Source organism: Bos javanicus, chromosome 3 (assembly GCF_032452875.1).
Source record: "Bos javanicus breed banteng chromosome 3, ARS-OSU_banteng_1.0, whole genome shotgun sequence".
Lineage (NCBI taxonomy): Eukaryota > Metazoa > Chordata > Mammalia > Artiodactyla > Bovidae > Bos > Bos javanicus.
Window position 1 is genome coordinate 80,764,635 of NC_083870.1, and position 16,933 is coordinate 80,781,567.

The 16,933-nt window shown below is 45.8% G+C and overlaps 1 protein-coding gene across 5 annotated transcripts in view; it reads left to right on the plus strand.

Annotated features, from left to right (window-relative positions):
- JAK1 (Janus kinase 1) overlaps positions 1-16,933 on the plus strand; it is a 139,292-nt gene that overhangs the window by 103,610 nt on the left and 18,749 nt on the right. For all 5 annotated transcript variants that reach the window (XM_061411719.1, XM_061411723.1, XM_061411722.1 and 2 more), the window contains 4 exons: positions 520-705; positions 4,761-4,918; positions 6,782-6,905; positions 9,106-9,292. In XM_061411719.1, coding sequence (XP_061267703.1) covers positions 520-705; positions 4,761-4,918; positions 6,782-6,905; positions 9,106-9,292 — 655 coding nt within the window. The remainder of the gene's footprint in view (positions 1-519; positions 706-4,760; positions 4,919-6,781; positions 6,906-9,105; positions 9,293-16,933) is intronic.

Genomic DNA, 16,933 nt, shown 5'->3' on the forward strand with positions numbered 1-16,933 from the left:
TGGCAGAGTCAGGATCTTATCCAGATCTCTAGTCTCCAAGACTCTGCTACACAAAATATGTAAGCTTGTACAGACACGTATGACTCCCCAAGTTATCCAAGCATGGGATTCATACCTGCCCTTGAAAATTCCAACTTGATTATGGCTGTCTAGTCAAGATAGTCAGTGGTAGATTCTAAAAGGAGAAAGCCCATGTTCAGCTGGGGGGACCTGATTGTAGATGTACGTCTAGCGGGCAGTTATTTCCGTTCCTGAATTTGCTTGTACATTACAGATTATGTTAAGAGTTTAGTCAGTGTGTCCTTTAAGGTCTTTTCCAGGGGTAGGGTCCTAAGAATCCCTGGTGGGACCTGAATAAGCCCATGGGTGCTGGCTCTCCCAGTTCCTCCATCAGTCCAGGCACTCTGGCTTTCTCTTGCTTGGCTGCAAGGCCCTATGTTCTTTTGCCAGGAGAAAATGAGAAATGCCAGGAGAAAATGAGAAAGCTGGCTTCACCCTGTCGCTTATGCATTTTATCAGATTGTTCCTGTTGAAAAGGAAAAAAACAAACTGAAACGGAAAAAACTGGAAAATAAACACAAGAAGGATGAGGAAAAAAACAAAATCCGAGAAGAGTGGAACAATTTTTCTTACTTCCCTGAGATCACTCACATTGTAATCAAGGAGTCTGTGGTCAGCATTAATAAGCAGGACAACAAAAAAATGGTAAGTTTCCTCCAGAAGTGATTCGGCCGGGGTTTGGTGCTGGGAGGGGACTTTGCTGAGGACAGTTATGCAGCACGTGCTCTTCAAGGTTCCTGTCCCCAAGAGAAAATCTTGTGATCATCTTATTTAAGCCAGAAAGTCCCTGTTGCTGACATTGACATTATCAGTGTCTGTGTTTAAGTTACCTGAGTGCGTTCTAGTGCCTTTCTTTGTTCTTCAAATGAAAACAGGATTTGTTATCCTCCCAAAGATATTTCAGTATCAATATTCAGTTCACAAAAATTAGTGGATTTGAAAAAAAATTTGGTGAGTGAGGGTTAGCATTTTCTCCCAAGGGCTCCTGCACGGCCCCCCTGCTGAGTTGGGTGGGTCACCTGGGATGAGGTCGGTGGGAAGCCCCGCTTTGCACTTGAGTGGACTGTTGGGCCGGTGGCTGTGGCCACAGTGACAGTCCTCGTCATGGTGTCAGGCACACCCAAGTGACTCTCGGACAGAGGAAGGAGTATTCAACTTCACTTCCTCTTTTCTGGTATCACTTGAGGACATGATCTAGACAGGCAGGCCAGTTTGGCAGGGGAAGTGGGAGCCCAGCCAAAACAAACATGTTTGTGTCAGGGAAGTCACGGCCGACTGCTCGTGGAAAGGACAGGATGGTGAGACACAGTGCTCCGTGCAGTAGAGGTGGTCACCTAGGGAAGTACCGTGTTTTGCCTGAAATTGGCAGATTTTACTGTGTCAAAATCCTAACACTCAGTGCTGGGAAAGAATCTGGTGATGCAGTTTAGGACAAGTGGTCATCCTTTTCTATCTAGAGTAATTAGTCTTTTGGGTATACCTTTTGGGAAAGCAGTTTGATTTGTTATGTTTAGTCGCTTAGTCGCCTCCAGCTCTTCGCAACCCCGTGGACTGCAGCATGTCATGCTTCTCTGTTCTTCACTGTCTCCCAGGGTTTGCTCAGACTCATGTCCATTGAGTCGGTGCCATCCAGGCATCTCATCAGCCTTCTCCTCCTGCCCTCAGTCTTCTCCCAGCATCAGGGTCTTTTCCAGTGAGTCAGCTCTTCTCATCAGGTAGCCAAAGTTTTGGAGCTTCAGCATCAGTCCTTCCAGTGAATATCCAGGGTTGATTTCCTTTAGGATTGACTAGTTTGATCTCCTCGCTGTCCAAGATAACATGTATTAAAAGGCTTGAAAATATCTACATATCCCTCCATTCAGGAAATGAGGATCTGTCTTTCAGAAACAGTGAGATGCAGGCAGTGGGCGATGAGTGAGAATGTTTATCCCAGCAGCAGTTACTGTGTCAAAAATGCTGAAACTAACCTGCACATATGATTATAGGAAAACGAGAAAATAAAATACAACTCATCTGAGAAGTAGAATATTAGGTAAACAAATTGCTGAATTTTTAAAAATCTGGAAGAATGCTTCATAAATGGAAAAAAGCAGAATATGAAACTTAATGGAACCAATTTTGTTTTAAAAAGTTTAAAGCATGCACATGCTGTTAGGAAAATAATCAAATATTAACTACTATTTGTTTATGATGGTATTATGAGTGATTTTAACTTTTAATTCTCCCTATCCTCCCTTTTTTCAAAATAAAGATACATTGATTGCCTAAGAAAACTGTAGTAAAAATGTGATGGAAGACATAGAAGAGCCCAGATAGATGTTAGTGGAAACATGGAAAATGGCAAGAGGGAGAAAACAGAAATAAATGCTATTTATTCAGCATATTTGGAGAAGAAAATGGCAACCCACTCCAGTATTATTGCCTGGAGAATCCTGTGGACAGAGGGGCCTGGTGGGCTGCTGTCCATAGGGTTGCACAGAGTCAGACATGACTGAAGTGACTTAGCAGTAGCATCAGCAGCATTCAGCATGTTATAGATATAAAGTCATATTGTCAGGATTTCAGCTGCACTTCCAGTGGGCAGTCTGAGACTTCAGGAGAGCTGTAGAAACTTGCACAGGGTCAGCTCCAGCCTGTACTGATTTGGGCTCCAAGGTGTCCTCTCCCTCGCGGACTCCGTAGTGAGGGAGAGCTTGGCACATCTGTGGTCTGGCTGTTCCAACATGGGCAAACCCTGGAGACATGGCCGAGAAGAAGGAACGGCAGCCAGTGGGTGCAGGCTTTGAGAGCCTTCCCTGTCCTGTCCTAGCTGACAGTCAAGGGCAGCACCCAGATGGCGCGCCTGCCGTCTAGGCCAGGGCTCACCCTGGCCACCCGGGCCCACCCAGGCTGGCGGCTCTGTGCCAAGCTGCAGTGCTTGTGGGGCTGGGGGAGGCGAGAAAAAACCCTTACTTGATCTCCTCGTTACTTTTTCTTTTACAAATACGAGGCCTGCTATGCGCCAGGTACTTCCTGTTGTAAAGACTTTGCAAATACGAACTCTTTTCATTTTCTTATTGACTGTATGAAGTGGGTATTTTATTATTCCCATTTTACGAAGGAGGAATCTGAGGCACAAAAAAGCTAAATAACAGCCAAGGTCATACAACTGTGACATTAAATCATTTGAAATTGCTGATATTTGATAATTTTTGACAAAAAATGATGATTACATATGCTTAAATATACATAGAAACACTGAGGTTTGAACCCAGATAAACTGGCTCCTGAAGCTGGTGGGTTAACCCTGTGTAATGCTTTTTCTCATTTATTTCATCCCCCATCCCTTCCCAGCCATGGGATTTCCAAGCTGTATTTTGGTTGCCGCTTTCAGGAAAGCATGATGCGACCATGTTATCAGATCATATCTTGATTTATCTCTTCTGTCTGCATCTTCTTGACATCTCCCCTTTCTATTCAGACTTCTGCTTTCAGAGAACTTAAACACTTACATGGTTTCATTTGTATGTAGTTGGGTGAAGGGCTACCCAAGCCAGACTGTCTTGCCTTTGCTCTTTGGGGCTCTGCAGGGAGATGCTGGGTCACACCTTAAAGGAAGCCCACTTAGCACAGAGCCTCCTTCCTGATCACGATCCCTATGGTAGTCCTGCCCTCTCTTGGCCTCCTTGGCTCACAGCCCCAAAGCAGCTTTCCTTTGGCATCATAGCTAACTCTCATTATAAGCCCTTTACCTCCATTCTGCTGGTTGCTTATATCCCTCTGCCCGCACCCGTTCATCGGTCTCGTCTCTGCTTTTCTCTGCCACCAGCCTTTTCTTTCTCCATTGTTATGGAAAGAGTGTTATACTCCAGTGTCGTTTTGCCCTTCTCTTAAGGCTCCAGTGTGTGTTAATGTTAGTATTTTTGTGAGCCAAAGCTCTAAATCACGGCTTTATATACCTTCCTTCATCAGATGTTCCTGGTTGACCCCACAGTTCCAACTCAAATAAATGCTCATCTCTGCTCAGGGTTATAGGATTAAGACAAAAACCTCACCTGTCTTTACCTCGGAGCATTTTTCTTCCTTCCATGAAAACTCCCTCCCTCCTCCTCTTCTCTCTTGCCTTTGCCTCTCCCGCTGTGAGTAATACTGGGCCTCCTCCAGACCCTCAGAGTTCCCTAATCTCACAACCTCATCATTGTGTCTGGGACCGTTCCTGAATTAAAATCCAGAGTTTCACCCTCTGAGCCAGCTCTGGATGGGATAAAGCACCTGTGCCTCTTTCTTTTTCTATAAGCAGGAATAATGTGTAGTGCCAGGACCAGGGTACCACCTGCACACTCTCTGTTCTTCCCGCCTCCACTCTTTTATGTTGTTGCCACCTTGAATCAGCCTTCCTCTTCCATCTGGTCCCAGGGGCAGCTTCTCCATGGTCTCATGTCTCCCACACAGCTGCCTGTCCCCTGCTCCCCCTATATACACTATTCTTCATCTAAAAAAAGGTTTGAGGTAATAGATAAAAGAGTGTGGTGAACAGTCAGAATTGTTTATAAATGCAAGGGTGCAGTTACTGTCAACAGAAGGAGCTTCCCTGCGGGGTCATGCATCCTCCATTATGTTGAACATGAATATCTTCTCACTGTGTACCTGCCCAGAGAGTCAGCTGCTGCTTGAGATGGCAGGCGTGTGATGTAACCATGGGCATTTCTGCTCTCTTGCAGGAACTGAAGCTCTCTTCCCACGAGGAGGCCTTGTCCTTCGTGTCCCTGGTCGATGGCTACTTCCGGCTCACGGCAGACGCCCATCACTACCTCTGCACTGACGTGGCTCCCCCATTGATCGTCCACAACATACAGAATGGCTGTCATGGTCCAATCTGGTTGGTTCGATAACTTTTCCAGTTATCTTTGGTGTGAAAAGAACAAAGAGATGAAGGGGAGGGTGGCCTTCTCAGGCATGGGTATCATCAAGCATTAGGCTGAGCACTTCCTTGGTGCCCTTGACTGTCCCTGCCATCCTGGCCAGGCCTTCCCGTCACCTCTTCTCCGTTATGTGGGTGTCCTCACAGTTGAACCCCTCACCTCTCCATAGCTGACCCAGAAGCGCTATACATCCTAACTCCTTGCTGTGCTAAACGCTCTGGGTGATGCGAGAAAGATAGCGCATAGATCTCCTCAGCAGATGGTGTAGTGAGAAACAGAATCCCGAGTGGGCTTGTCCTCTGGTGCCAGATGCACAGTGAGGGTGACCAAGCCTCAGTGCTGGAAGGGCTTTGCTGGGTGTCTCGTCCCACCTGCATCTCAGACACCTCTGGTGATGGCGCCCCTAGTGCTTCACAAGGCAGCGAGAAGCTTGGAGCTCTGCAGACTTGCTCACCCTTCTGATGGGGAGTTGAGGTCTGCCTCCTTGTAGGTTCTGTCTACTCATCTGAGTTCTGCAGTTTGGAATGGTAGGAATTCAACTTCCTCTTATCCATGACCGTCCTTCAGGAAAAGGAACACAGCTGCTAGGTTTCTTCTGAGTCTCTTCCAGACCACAGTGTATCTGTGGAAGCACCTCTTCAGCCACCTTTCGCACGAAGCGGTCCCCACCTTCTTCCCGATCCTGGGTGCCTTGTGGACCGGCAGTTTGTCAGTGGTGTGGTCCCAGCATGGAGAGGCTCTCACACACACAGAATTGCAGAGCAAGGGCTGAGCTTTATAATAAAGCATGGCCCTCAGATATCTAACTGTAGTTAAGCGTCAGGGCTGTGGCACCTGCTTCTCCCCTTAGATTGGAAAGCCCTCCCTCCCGAGTCCATACACCCACCACTTCCTTTAGGGTCACTCACATGTCACCTTATTGGTGAAGTCTTCCCTGACCACCTTACATAAAATAATGACACCTCTTCCCCCTCTGTACCCGACCCTCCCTGACTCCTTCAGTCTGCTTTATTTGTTTTCAGTGGCGTTTATTGCCTCCTGCCACGTTCAGTTTATGTACTTTGATTCTGTCTGCCTGCGCTTATCACCCGATGACTTGGAGCCCTTGGTGCCCTTCTAACACAGATTGACCACACAGCCCCCTTACCAGCCTCAGTGAGCAGAACTCACTGCATGTAGTAACCTCACGTGTGGATTTATTGAGCAGCTGTTTGTTCACTGCATCCTGTGTGCGAGACTCTTCCGTCCTGGGGACACAGGAGTGTCGGACAGGCATGTTTTCTACTCACAGACTTTCAGTTCTCGTTGATTTCTTTATTCAGTGTTTATTTCTCAGTTATTCATTTATCTATTGATAAGTGATATGATAAGCTGCTATGAGCCAGGCATGCTCTGGTTATTGTGGATACAGCAATGAACAGGACAGCCCCAAATTCCTGCTATCCTGAGGCTCACGTTCCAGTTGTGCAGCCTGGGATGGTGGTGGAGGGACCCCTACCACAGCATCGAGGCAGCTCCACGTCCCAGCCTTGGGGGAGCTCTTCTGGCCAGAGTGGAGATGGTGTGTGTGGGGAAGTCGGGGATGGGTGGGCTCAGGGCCTGGGGCAGTGGGCTGAGCCCCCTTCTTGACCTTGGAGACCTGGTCTGTTTTGAGGCTTCTCAGCACCTCAGCCTGCCTCACATCTTACACAGGAGAGGATAGGACCCAGGCCAGGTAATACGAGGGGACAGCAGGCTTGAGGCCTCTGAGAGCGTGGGTGTCCGTGGGGCTTGGCGTGCTTCTGTTTGGTGTGAGCTCCCTCTCTGCCTCTCTCTCCTAGCACGGAGTATGCCATCAATAAGCTGCGGCAGGAGGGGAGCGAGGAGGGGATGTACGTGCTGCGGTGGAGCTGCACCGACTTTGACAACATCCTCATGACCGTCACCTGCTTCGAAAAGTCTGAGGTCAGCTTGGGGGCTAGCTCGGGCCGCGCGCAGCCCACCCAGGAGCTTGCGTGGTGAGGGGCGGGAGTCAGAGGCCTGGGCCCCTGAGGAGCCCCCGCAGTTCTGACGCGGGCCGCCTGCTCTCCCAACGGAGCCCACTTGCAGGCAGTCGACCCTTTGGTCCTCAAGACCCTTTGTTTCTTCCTTCAGGGGACCCACAGCAGGGTTCTCTGTGCTCTGGAAGGTGGAATGTGGCCAGAAAACGAGCTCACACAAAGCACCCAGGGGCTTAAAGTGGTTTATTTTATACTCGGCTCTATCACAGACCCGAGCTCCGTCTGTCTGTGGCCTTCACTGGTACAAACCAGCACCAATAAGACCTATTGGAAACCTGACCTAACACAGTTTTCCCCAGATGGAAGCTGCAGGCATTTTACCAAATTGCTGTCCTGCATTTTAACAAGATTTCTGTTAATGACTCAGGTGTGGTTGGAAGCTGGGAATGATGTGAGAGAAATCCTAATATTTTGGCTCAGGTAGAAGCTGAATTCCTGACTTGGCCTCACTAAACCACAGTGCTTTGTGATTCATGTAATTTTTTAAAAAATACAAGGAATGGACTACTTTAAAAGAGAGAGTTTTACAGAATTAGTCCAGATAAATACACTGGTGTTGACTGGGTTCACCATGAGCTGTGAGAACTGAGGTGGGGGAGGGGCCAGCAAGGTGAGAGTCAGCGTATGTGTTACTGCAGGCCTCGGACATGGGAGGAAGAGTACAGGACAATCCCTGGGGCTGGACTCAGTCAGGAGTGGGGGAGGAAGTGGTGGAAGGAACCCAGTGCTGCCAGAGTCCTGGGCGAAGTCTCGAGGGGCTGCTGCTCGCCTGGGGTGCTCCTGGATGCTGCGGCCTTGGGGCTGACACAGGTGCAGTGGCTCAACACCTGGCAGGCCTGTTGCCTTGGCAGGATTCCTTTCTTCTGCATTCAGTCAGTCTCTGGAGGAAGTTTTATGTTTTTACCAGGGATGGGAGCATGAGACGGCCCAGCCACCTTTGCAGGTGGAATTGACCTGGGCTGTACCGAGAATGTCAGTGATTCAGTCCCATTTTCAGGTTACCTGGGGAAATCTGGAATCAGAGATGGGGTCACTCCTACTGTTTGCTTCAGCTCAGCTGACATTGTGCTGAGCACTTTATCTGTATATTCTCATTTAAGCCTTACTATAGCCCTATAAGATAGGTTGCATTATCCCGTTGCACAGATGAAGAAACTGAGGCATCAAGATGTTAAAGATCTTGTCTTAGTTTACACCATAAGCAGATCTTTCTGGCCCTCATTCGAACCACTCAAATAGTGTTCTTTGTACAAAAGTTCTCATGAAGGAAAGCTTCTGCTGTACTTCCTCTCTGGGGCACCATGCAACCCGGAAACGAGACCAGACAACTGTCTCCCACGTCCCCACAGGTTCTTAGAAGAGCTCAGTTTGAGGGAGTCCTGGATACATTTTGCTGTAGTACTTATTTCGTATGTAAAAATATTTGCTAACCTCTATTGAGTACTTGCTGTGCTATGCTTAGTTGTGTCTGACTCTCTGCGATCCCCTAGACTGTAGCCAGCCATGCTCCTTTTGTCCATGGGGATTCTCCAGGCAAGAATACTTGAGTCAATTGCCATGCCCTCCTCCAGAGGATCTTCCCAACCCAGGTCTCCCACGTTGAAGGTGGATTCTTTACCTCTGAGCCACCAGGAAAGCCCCTATAAAGTGCTTACTTTTTTACATGCACCTTGCCATATAACCGTAGCCACAGTACTGAGGTCGGTGTTTTCATGGAGTTCATTTTAAGTGCCAAAGTGAAGTGATACTCTTGTGGAAATCATTGCTGTGTGAGACTGTTTCCCTGGTGTTATTAATAATTCCCATTTGTCAGCACCTTCTCCTGGATCCTCCCTTATTACATATTATTTCTAATATTATTATTATTAGATAATATTATATATTATTAGATAATATTTACCTTTATTAGATATTATTTAATTTACATGTAATAAGCTTTTCATTTCTAAATAACTTTAGATTTACAGAAACGTTACGGAGATAGTATGGAGCTTCTGTTTGCCCTCCACCTGGCTTCTCCTATTGTTAACATCATACATACCCAGGAGAGGTTTGCCTGACCCCTTTTAAAACAAATTCTTTCTGATCATTTTCCTAAATGGCAGGTGCTGGGTATCCAGAAACAGTTCAAGAACTTTCAGATCGAGGTGCAGAAGGGCCGCTACAGCCTGCATGGCTCGGACCGCAGCTTCCCGAGCCTTGGGGACCTCATGAGCCACCTAAAGAAGCAGATCCTGCGCACGGACAACATCAGCTTTGTGCTGAAGCGCTGCTGCCAGCCCAAGCCCCGAGGTCAGTGCCTCCGAGCCAGAGGCGGGCTGCACCCCTCGCCACGCTCCGAGCTCAGGCCAACTGAAAGGCACTGGGCGCGTTGAGGAAAGTGGTTCTTGCGCCACAACTTCTGGGTGTTTTTCATTGGGTTTTGTTACACGTCTGTCCCTGGTTCACATCCTATTCCTCGGGCGTCAGCATTTTCTGTAGAAAAGACATACACCTTTTCTCAGTGTCTCAGTTAAGCTGCAGAAAGAGGCATGTTTAGGATTAGTAAGCAAGAATTTTTTTTCTTCCTTTTGATACAATGTCCTGAGAGTTCCCCTGTCAGTGGTTTATATGTCAGTCTGAGAAATGGTCCTGGCACATCTTCTGTGGGCCAAGGATTATGTTAGAGGCAGAGAAATGCACACGACGCAGTCCCTGTGCCCCAAGGGATTCCAGCCTAATACAAAAAAATGTTACAGATAAATGAGGCCACTGCAGCATATGATCATCAGCATAATACACACACACATATTAAGCCCTGGGGTTGCAGAGGAGAGGACGGTCAAGATCCCTGAGTCACATGGTGTGGATGGCTACACAGAGGAGGTGCATCTTGAGCCAAGTGTTGGATAGTGAACAGTGCTGCCAGTTAGCTAAGGGAATTCCCAGCACGCATGTGCAGGGCAAAGCAGAAAGCAGATGTAGACACTGCAGAAAAGCAGTAGAGGGAGTAGAGGGCTAAAGTGTTCGTGACATTGTACAGGAGACAGGGATCGAGACCATCCCCAAGAAAAAGAAATCCAAAAAGCAAAATGGCTGTCTGAGGAGGACTTACAAATAGCTGTGAAAAGAAGAGAAACAAAGAGCAAAGGAGAAAAGGAAAGATATATCCATTTGAATGCAGAGTTCCAAAGAAGTGAGGAGAGATAAGAAAGCCTTTCTCAGCAATCAGTGCAAAGAAATAGAGGAAAACAATAGAATGGAAAAGACTAGAGATCTGTTCAAGAAAATTAGAGATACCAAGGGAACATTTCATGCAAAGATGGGCTCGATAAAGGACAGAAATGGTATGGACCTAACAGAAGCAAAAGATATTAAGAAGAGGTGGCAAGAATATGCAGAAGAACTGTACAAAAAAGATCTTCACGACCGAGTTAATCATGATGGTGTGATCACTCACCTAGAGCCAGACATCCTGGAATGTGAAGTCAAGTGGGCCTTAGGAAGCATCACTACGAACAAAGCTAGTGGAGGTGATAGAATCCCAGTTGAGCTATTTCAAATCCTGAAAGATGATGCTGTGAAAGTGCTGCACTCAATTTGCCAGCAAATTTGGAAAACTCAGCAGTGGCCACAGGACTGGAAAAGGTCAGTTTTCATTCCAATTCCAAAGAAAGGCAATGCCAAAGAATGTTCAAACTACCGCACAATTGTACTCATTTCACATGCTAGTAAAGTAATGCTCAAAATTCTCCAAGCCAGGCTTCAGCAATATGTGAACCATGAACTTTCAGGTGTTCAAGATAGATTTAGAAAAGGCAGAGGAACCAGAGATCAAATTGCCAACATCTGCTGGATCATCGAAAAAGCAAGAGAGTTCCAAAAAAACATCTATTTCTGCTTTATTGACTATGTCAAAGCCTTTGACTGTATGGATCACAATAAACTGTGGAGAATTCTGAAAGAGATGGGAATACCAGACCACCTGACCTGCCTCTTGAGAAACCTGTATGCAGGGCAGGAAGCAACAGTTAGAACTGGACATGGAACAACAGACTGGTTCCAAATAGGAAAAGGAGTCCGTCAAGGCTGTATATTGTCACCCTGCTTATTTAACTTGTATGCAGAGTACATCATGAGAAACGCTGGGCTGGAAGAAACACAAGCTGGAATCAAGATTGCCGGGAGAAATATCAATAACTTCAGATATGCAGATAATACCACCCTTATGGCAGAAAGTGAAGAAGAACTAAAGAGCCTCTTGATGAAAGTACAAGAGGAGAGTGAAAAAGTTGACTTAAAGCTCAACATTCAGAAAACTAAAATCATGGCATCTGGTCTCATCACTTCATGGCAAATAGATGGGGAAACAGTGGCTGACTTTATTTTATGGGGCTCCAGAATCCCTGCAGATGGTGATTGCAGCCATGGAGTTAAAAGATGCTTACTCCTTGGAAGGAAAGTTATGATCAACCTAGATAGCATATTCAAAAGCAGAGATATTACTTTGTCAACAGAGGTCCGTCTAGTCAAGGCTATCGTTTTCCCAGTGGTCATGTATGGATGTGAGAGTTGGACTATAAAGAAAGCTAAGTGCTGAAGAATTGAAGCTTTTGAACTGTGGTGTTGGAGAAGACTCTTGAGAGTCCCTTGGACTGCAAGGAGATCCAACCAGTCCATTCTGAAGGAGATCAGTCCTGGGTGGTCATTGGAAGAACTGATGTTGAAGCTGAAACTGCAATACTTTGGCCACCTGATGCGAAGAGCTGACTCATTTGAAAAGACCATGATGCTGGGAAAGATTGAGGGCAGGAGGAGAAGGGGACGACAGAGGATGAGATGGTTGGATGGCATCACCGACTCAACGGACACAAGTTAGGTAGGCTTCGGGAGTTGGTGATGGACAGGGAGGCCTGGCATGCTGCTGCGGTTCATGGAGTTGCAGAGTCGGACACAAATGAGCAACTGAACTGAACTAAATATGTTCAGTGCACTTAGAAAGAAGGAAGGAGGAGGCGACTAGTGCAGACTCAGGATCATTGGAGGCTTTGTTTGCCACACCATGGAACTGGACTTTATTGTGCAGGCAGTGAGGAGTCACGGGTGGATCACGGAGTGAAATGGATAGAAGAGGTGAAGAACTCGGCCACTTTTATTATTAATTTTTGTTGTGGTAAACTTGCTTTACAATGCTGTATTAGCTTCTGCATAGCAAAATGGACCAGTCACACGTATACATATATCCCCTTGCTCTTTTTTTTTGAAATTGAATTATTGTTGATTTACAGTGTTACATTTCTGATGTACAGCAAAGTGATTCACATATCTGTATATTTTTTCAGATTCTTTTCCATTATAGTTTATTACAAGCTGCTTAATATAGTGCCATGTGTATACAGTAGGACTTTGTTTACCTATTTTTATATATAGTAGTTTGTATCTGCTAATTTCAAATTCCTAATTTATCCTGACGTGCACTCCATTTCCTTTTTGGTAAGGATAAGTTTGTTTTCTGTGTTTGTGAGTCTGTTTCTGTTTTAGAAATAAGTTCATTCCATATGTAAGTGATCATATGGTTTTGTCTTTCTCTGTCTGACTTACTTCACTTAGTCTGATAATCTCCGGGTCCATCCATGTTGCTGCAAATGGCATCATTTCATACTTTTTATGATTGAATAATGTTCCATTGTGTGTGTGTGTCAGACATGCATTGTGTGTGTGTGTATATATTTCTGTGTGTCTCTCTATACTGCACATCTTCTTTATCCATTCATCTGTCAGTGGACGTTTAGGTTGTTTCCATGTTTTACTGAGATATGTTCCCTCTCTATCCATTTTGAATGGATGTTTAATTTTATCAAATGCTTTTTCTGCATCTATTGAGATGATCATGTGGTTTGTCTTTTCTTTTGTTGATGTGGTGTATCACATAGATTGATTTGTGTTTGTTGAACCATTTTTGTGACCCTGAGATGAATCTATCTCAGTCATGGTGTGTGATCCTCTTTATGTGTTGCTGAATTACATTTGCTAGTATTTTATTGAGGAGTTTTGCGTCTGTATTCATTAGAGATATGGGCCTATAATTTCCTTTCTTGCTGTTGTCTTTGTCTGGTTTTAGTATCAGGAAGATGGTGGCTTCATAAAACGAATTTGGGAGTGTTCCTTCCTCTTGAGTCTTTTGAAAGAGTTTGAGAAGGATCGATGTAAGTTTTTCTTTGTATGTTTGGTAGCATTCCCCAGTGATTGCTCTTTTTTAAGCACCATCGACAGTGTCATTGATGTCCTGCTGGTAGATTCATCACCTCTTAGAATGTGAGAACTGGAAGGTCACGTACGGTCACTTGATCAGTGTCCCGTCTGATAGGAGAGAAAACAGATCTGGAGATGTGAAGTGGGTCTCATTAAAGGCCAGGGTCAAAGGGGTTTTGAGTGCCTGGTCTATCTCCAGTGCCAGATCCCTTGAACACCAATTATTTTGATGTTTCTCTGCCACACAGTACTGGCCTGCATACGTCAGATTCCTTTCTTAGGAGGAGTCAGGCCTTAAGGAAAGGGCAGCACAGTTGTTCCTGAGGACCCAGCAAGTGTAGTCAAAGACACTCTCAGTTCGGTTCAGTTGCTCAGTCGTGTACAAATCTTTGTGACCCCGTGGACTGCAGTACTCCAGGCTTCCCTGTTCATCACCAACTCCCAGAGCCTACTCAAACTCAGGTCCATCGCATCAGTGATGCCATCCAACCATCTCATCCTCTATCGTCCTCTTCTCCTCCCGCCTTTAATCTTTCCCAGCAACAGGGTCTTTTCCAGTGAGACAGTTCTTCACATCAGGTGGCCAAAGTATTGGAGTTTCAGCTTTAGCATCAGTCCTTCCAATGAATATTCAGAACTGATTTCCTTTAGGATGGACTGGTTGGATCTCCTTGCAGTCCAAGGGACTCTCAAGAGTCTTCTCCAACACCACAGTTCAGAAGCATCAATACTTCAGCGCTCAGCTTTCTTTATAGTCCAACTCTCCCATCCATATATGACCACTGGAAAAACCATAGCTTTGACTAGAAGGACCTTTGTTGGTCAAATGTCTCTGCTTTTAAATATGCTGTCTAGGTTGGTCATAGCTTTTCTTCCAAGGAGTAAACATCTTTTAATTTCACGGCTGTAGTCATCATCTGCAGTGATTTTGGAGCCCCCCAAAATAAAATCAGCCACTGTTTCCCCATCTATTTGCCATGAAGTGATGGGACCGGATGCCATGATTTTAGTTTTCTGAGTGTTGAGTTTTAAGCCAACTTTTTCACTCTCCTCTTTTACTTTCATCAAGAGGCTCTTTAGTTCTTCTTCACTTTCTGCCATGAGGATGGTATCATTTGTGTATCTGTAGTTATTGATATTTCTCCTAGCAATCTTGATTCCGGCTTGTGCTTCTTCCAGCCCAGCGTTTCTCATGATGTACTCTGCATATAAGTTAAATAAGCAGAGTGGCAATATACAGCCTTGACGTACTCCTTACCTGATTTGGAACCAGTTTGTTGTTCCATGTCCAGTTCTGTTACTTCTTGACCTGCATACAGATTTTCTCAAGAGGCAGGTAAGGTGATCTGGTATTCCCATCTTTTTCAGAATTTTCCACAGTTTATTGTGATCCACACCTTCAAAGGCTTTGGCATAGTCAGTAAAGCAGAAGTAGATGTTTTTCTGGAACTCTCTTGCTTTTTCGATGATCCAGCAGATGTTGACAATTTGATCTCTGGTTCCTCTGCCTTTTCTAAATCCAGCTTGAACATCTGGAAGTTCACAGTTCACATACTGTTGAAGCCTGGCTTGGAGAATTTTGAGCATTACTTTACTAGCGTGTGAGATGAGTGCAATTGTGCGGTAGTTTGAGCATTCTTTGGCATTGCCTTTCTTTGGGATTGGAATGAAAACCGACCTTTTCCAGTCCTGTGGCCACTGCTGAGTTTTCCAGATTTGCTTGCATATTGACTGTAGCACTTTAACAACATCATCTTTTAGGATTTTAAATATCTTAACTGGAATTCCATCACCTTCACTAGCTTTGTTGGCAGTGATGCTTCCTAAGGCCCACTTGACTTCGCATTTCAGGATGTCTGGCTCTAGGTCACTGATCACACCATCACGGTTATCTGGGTCATGAAGATCTTTTTTGTATAGTTCTTCTGTGTATTCCTGCCATCTCTTCTTAATATCTTCTGCTTCTGCTTATTCCATACTATTTCTGTCCTTTATTGTGCTCATCTTTGCATGAAATGTTCCTTTGGTATCTCTGATTTTCTTGAAGAGATCTCTAGTCTGTCTGTTAACAGAGTGTGTCTGTGAGTCTTTCCGTGCGTGGTGGGCAGAGGAAGCAACACCAACACAAAAAGGGGCCTGGGTGCTTGATGTTTGAATCGCTTTTTGGTCTCCTAGCAAGGCACTGTCATTGAACTCGGTGAAAGAGGAAGGACTTGTGTGCTTGTTGATCAGATAGGGTTTCCTGCCAGCCTGGGGGTGTAACTTGCAGCCTTTGTTTTTGTGCTTCAAGATACTCTGCAAAGGTAAAAACACATCTGCCACTTGACTGTGAGACCTCAGGGTGGACTCTAACCTTAGAGCCCAGGAACCCTATTCACTCGCATAATCTCTCCTTCCAGATATGAGAGGCCCTTTTCGCTTTAGTGGGTTCAGGGATTAGTGGGTTCAGGCTGAGGCTGAGGAAATGGAGCACTGCAGGCCCGGGAGGCAAGGTGGCGGCAGGCTGGAGACGGGCATGTGGTTTCTCTGCTGGAATTTGCTGGGAGGCCTCTGGTGCGGCTGCCACCTTGCTGGAGACTGGCGGCTGCGGCGGGAGAAGCACAGGAACAGGGCTGAACCCGCCTCACGGCTTCTGCTGAGGCTTCTGGAGCACTGAGCTGAATGTGATGCTCAGTGTTTGTCTCTCCACTTGATTATAAACTCTTAAGACAGGATCTGGGTCTCACCACGATGATTCATGGGAGAGGCAGCCCCCAGCACAGAATGGGCACTCCCTCATGTCGAGTGAATAGTTACAGTAGGAGCCACCACATTGGTGTGTACCTACTAGTCCCAAGCAGTTTATCTGCATTTTTAAGTTAGTTCTTTGTAGCTATTATAAATATGAGGAAATTGAGAATCAGAAATATTCACTAACTTGTTCAGAATCACACAACTGTTTGTATCCCTAGTGGTTACACTGAGAGTAGCAGTTAAAAAAAAAAAGTAGCAGTAAATAATAATGGTGATGATAATGGCTGCTGTCATCTATTATCACATGAGTAATTCTTAAGTTTGCCAGCCACCCATTGAGGTTCTTTCATGGTTTAAGTTGTTTAATCTTCATAATGATCCATAGTATGTTGTTATCCATTATACTTACTCAAGATTGCTTCGATAGTTAGAGGAGGCATGGGAATTTGAACTCATGTTTTCCGACTCCAACCACAGTGCTCTTTCCCCTGTATCACACCCTCTGCAGAGTTACAAGTGCAGTTACCAGCCCGAGACTCTGGGGTGAGGGTCAGTTCTCCTGACCTTTGGCGGGGGGTGCTGTGGGGGGTAGAGCGAGACTATGCGTATGTGGGTGGCTTTTCCACGTATGCCCTCAGAAGCCTCGTCTTCCCTCTGCCACCTGCAAATTAGAGAAGTGGCGCAATTGTGAAAACTGAGGAGAGTGTCATTTTGAGTTTCTCAGCGCCTCAGCCCTTCTGAGCACTGGCTTCCGATGGCCAGAGCCCAGCCTGGGTTTCACACTTCAATGCACCCAAGAAACTTCATGGAATAAATAAAATCAGGCGGCCCCTCAGAATGAGTGTGATAGTCAAGAAAGTCTACTTCTCTTGTGCCTTGCCCAGTGCTGCTGTCCCTCTCCAAGTCTGAGGGTGACCGTGTTAAGAGATGGGGAACTACTGACCAGTCACCACTGATTCTCTCATGTTC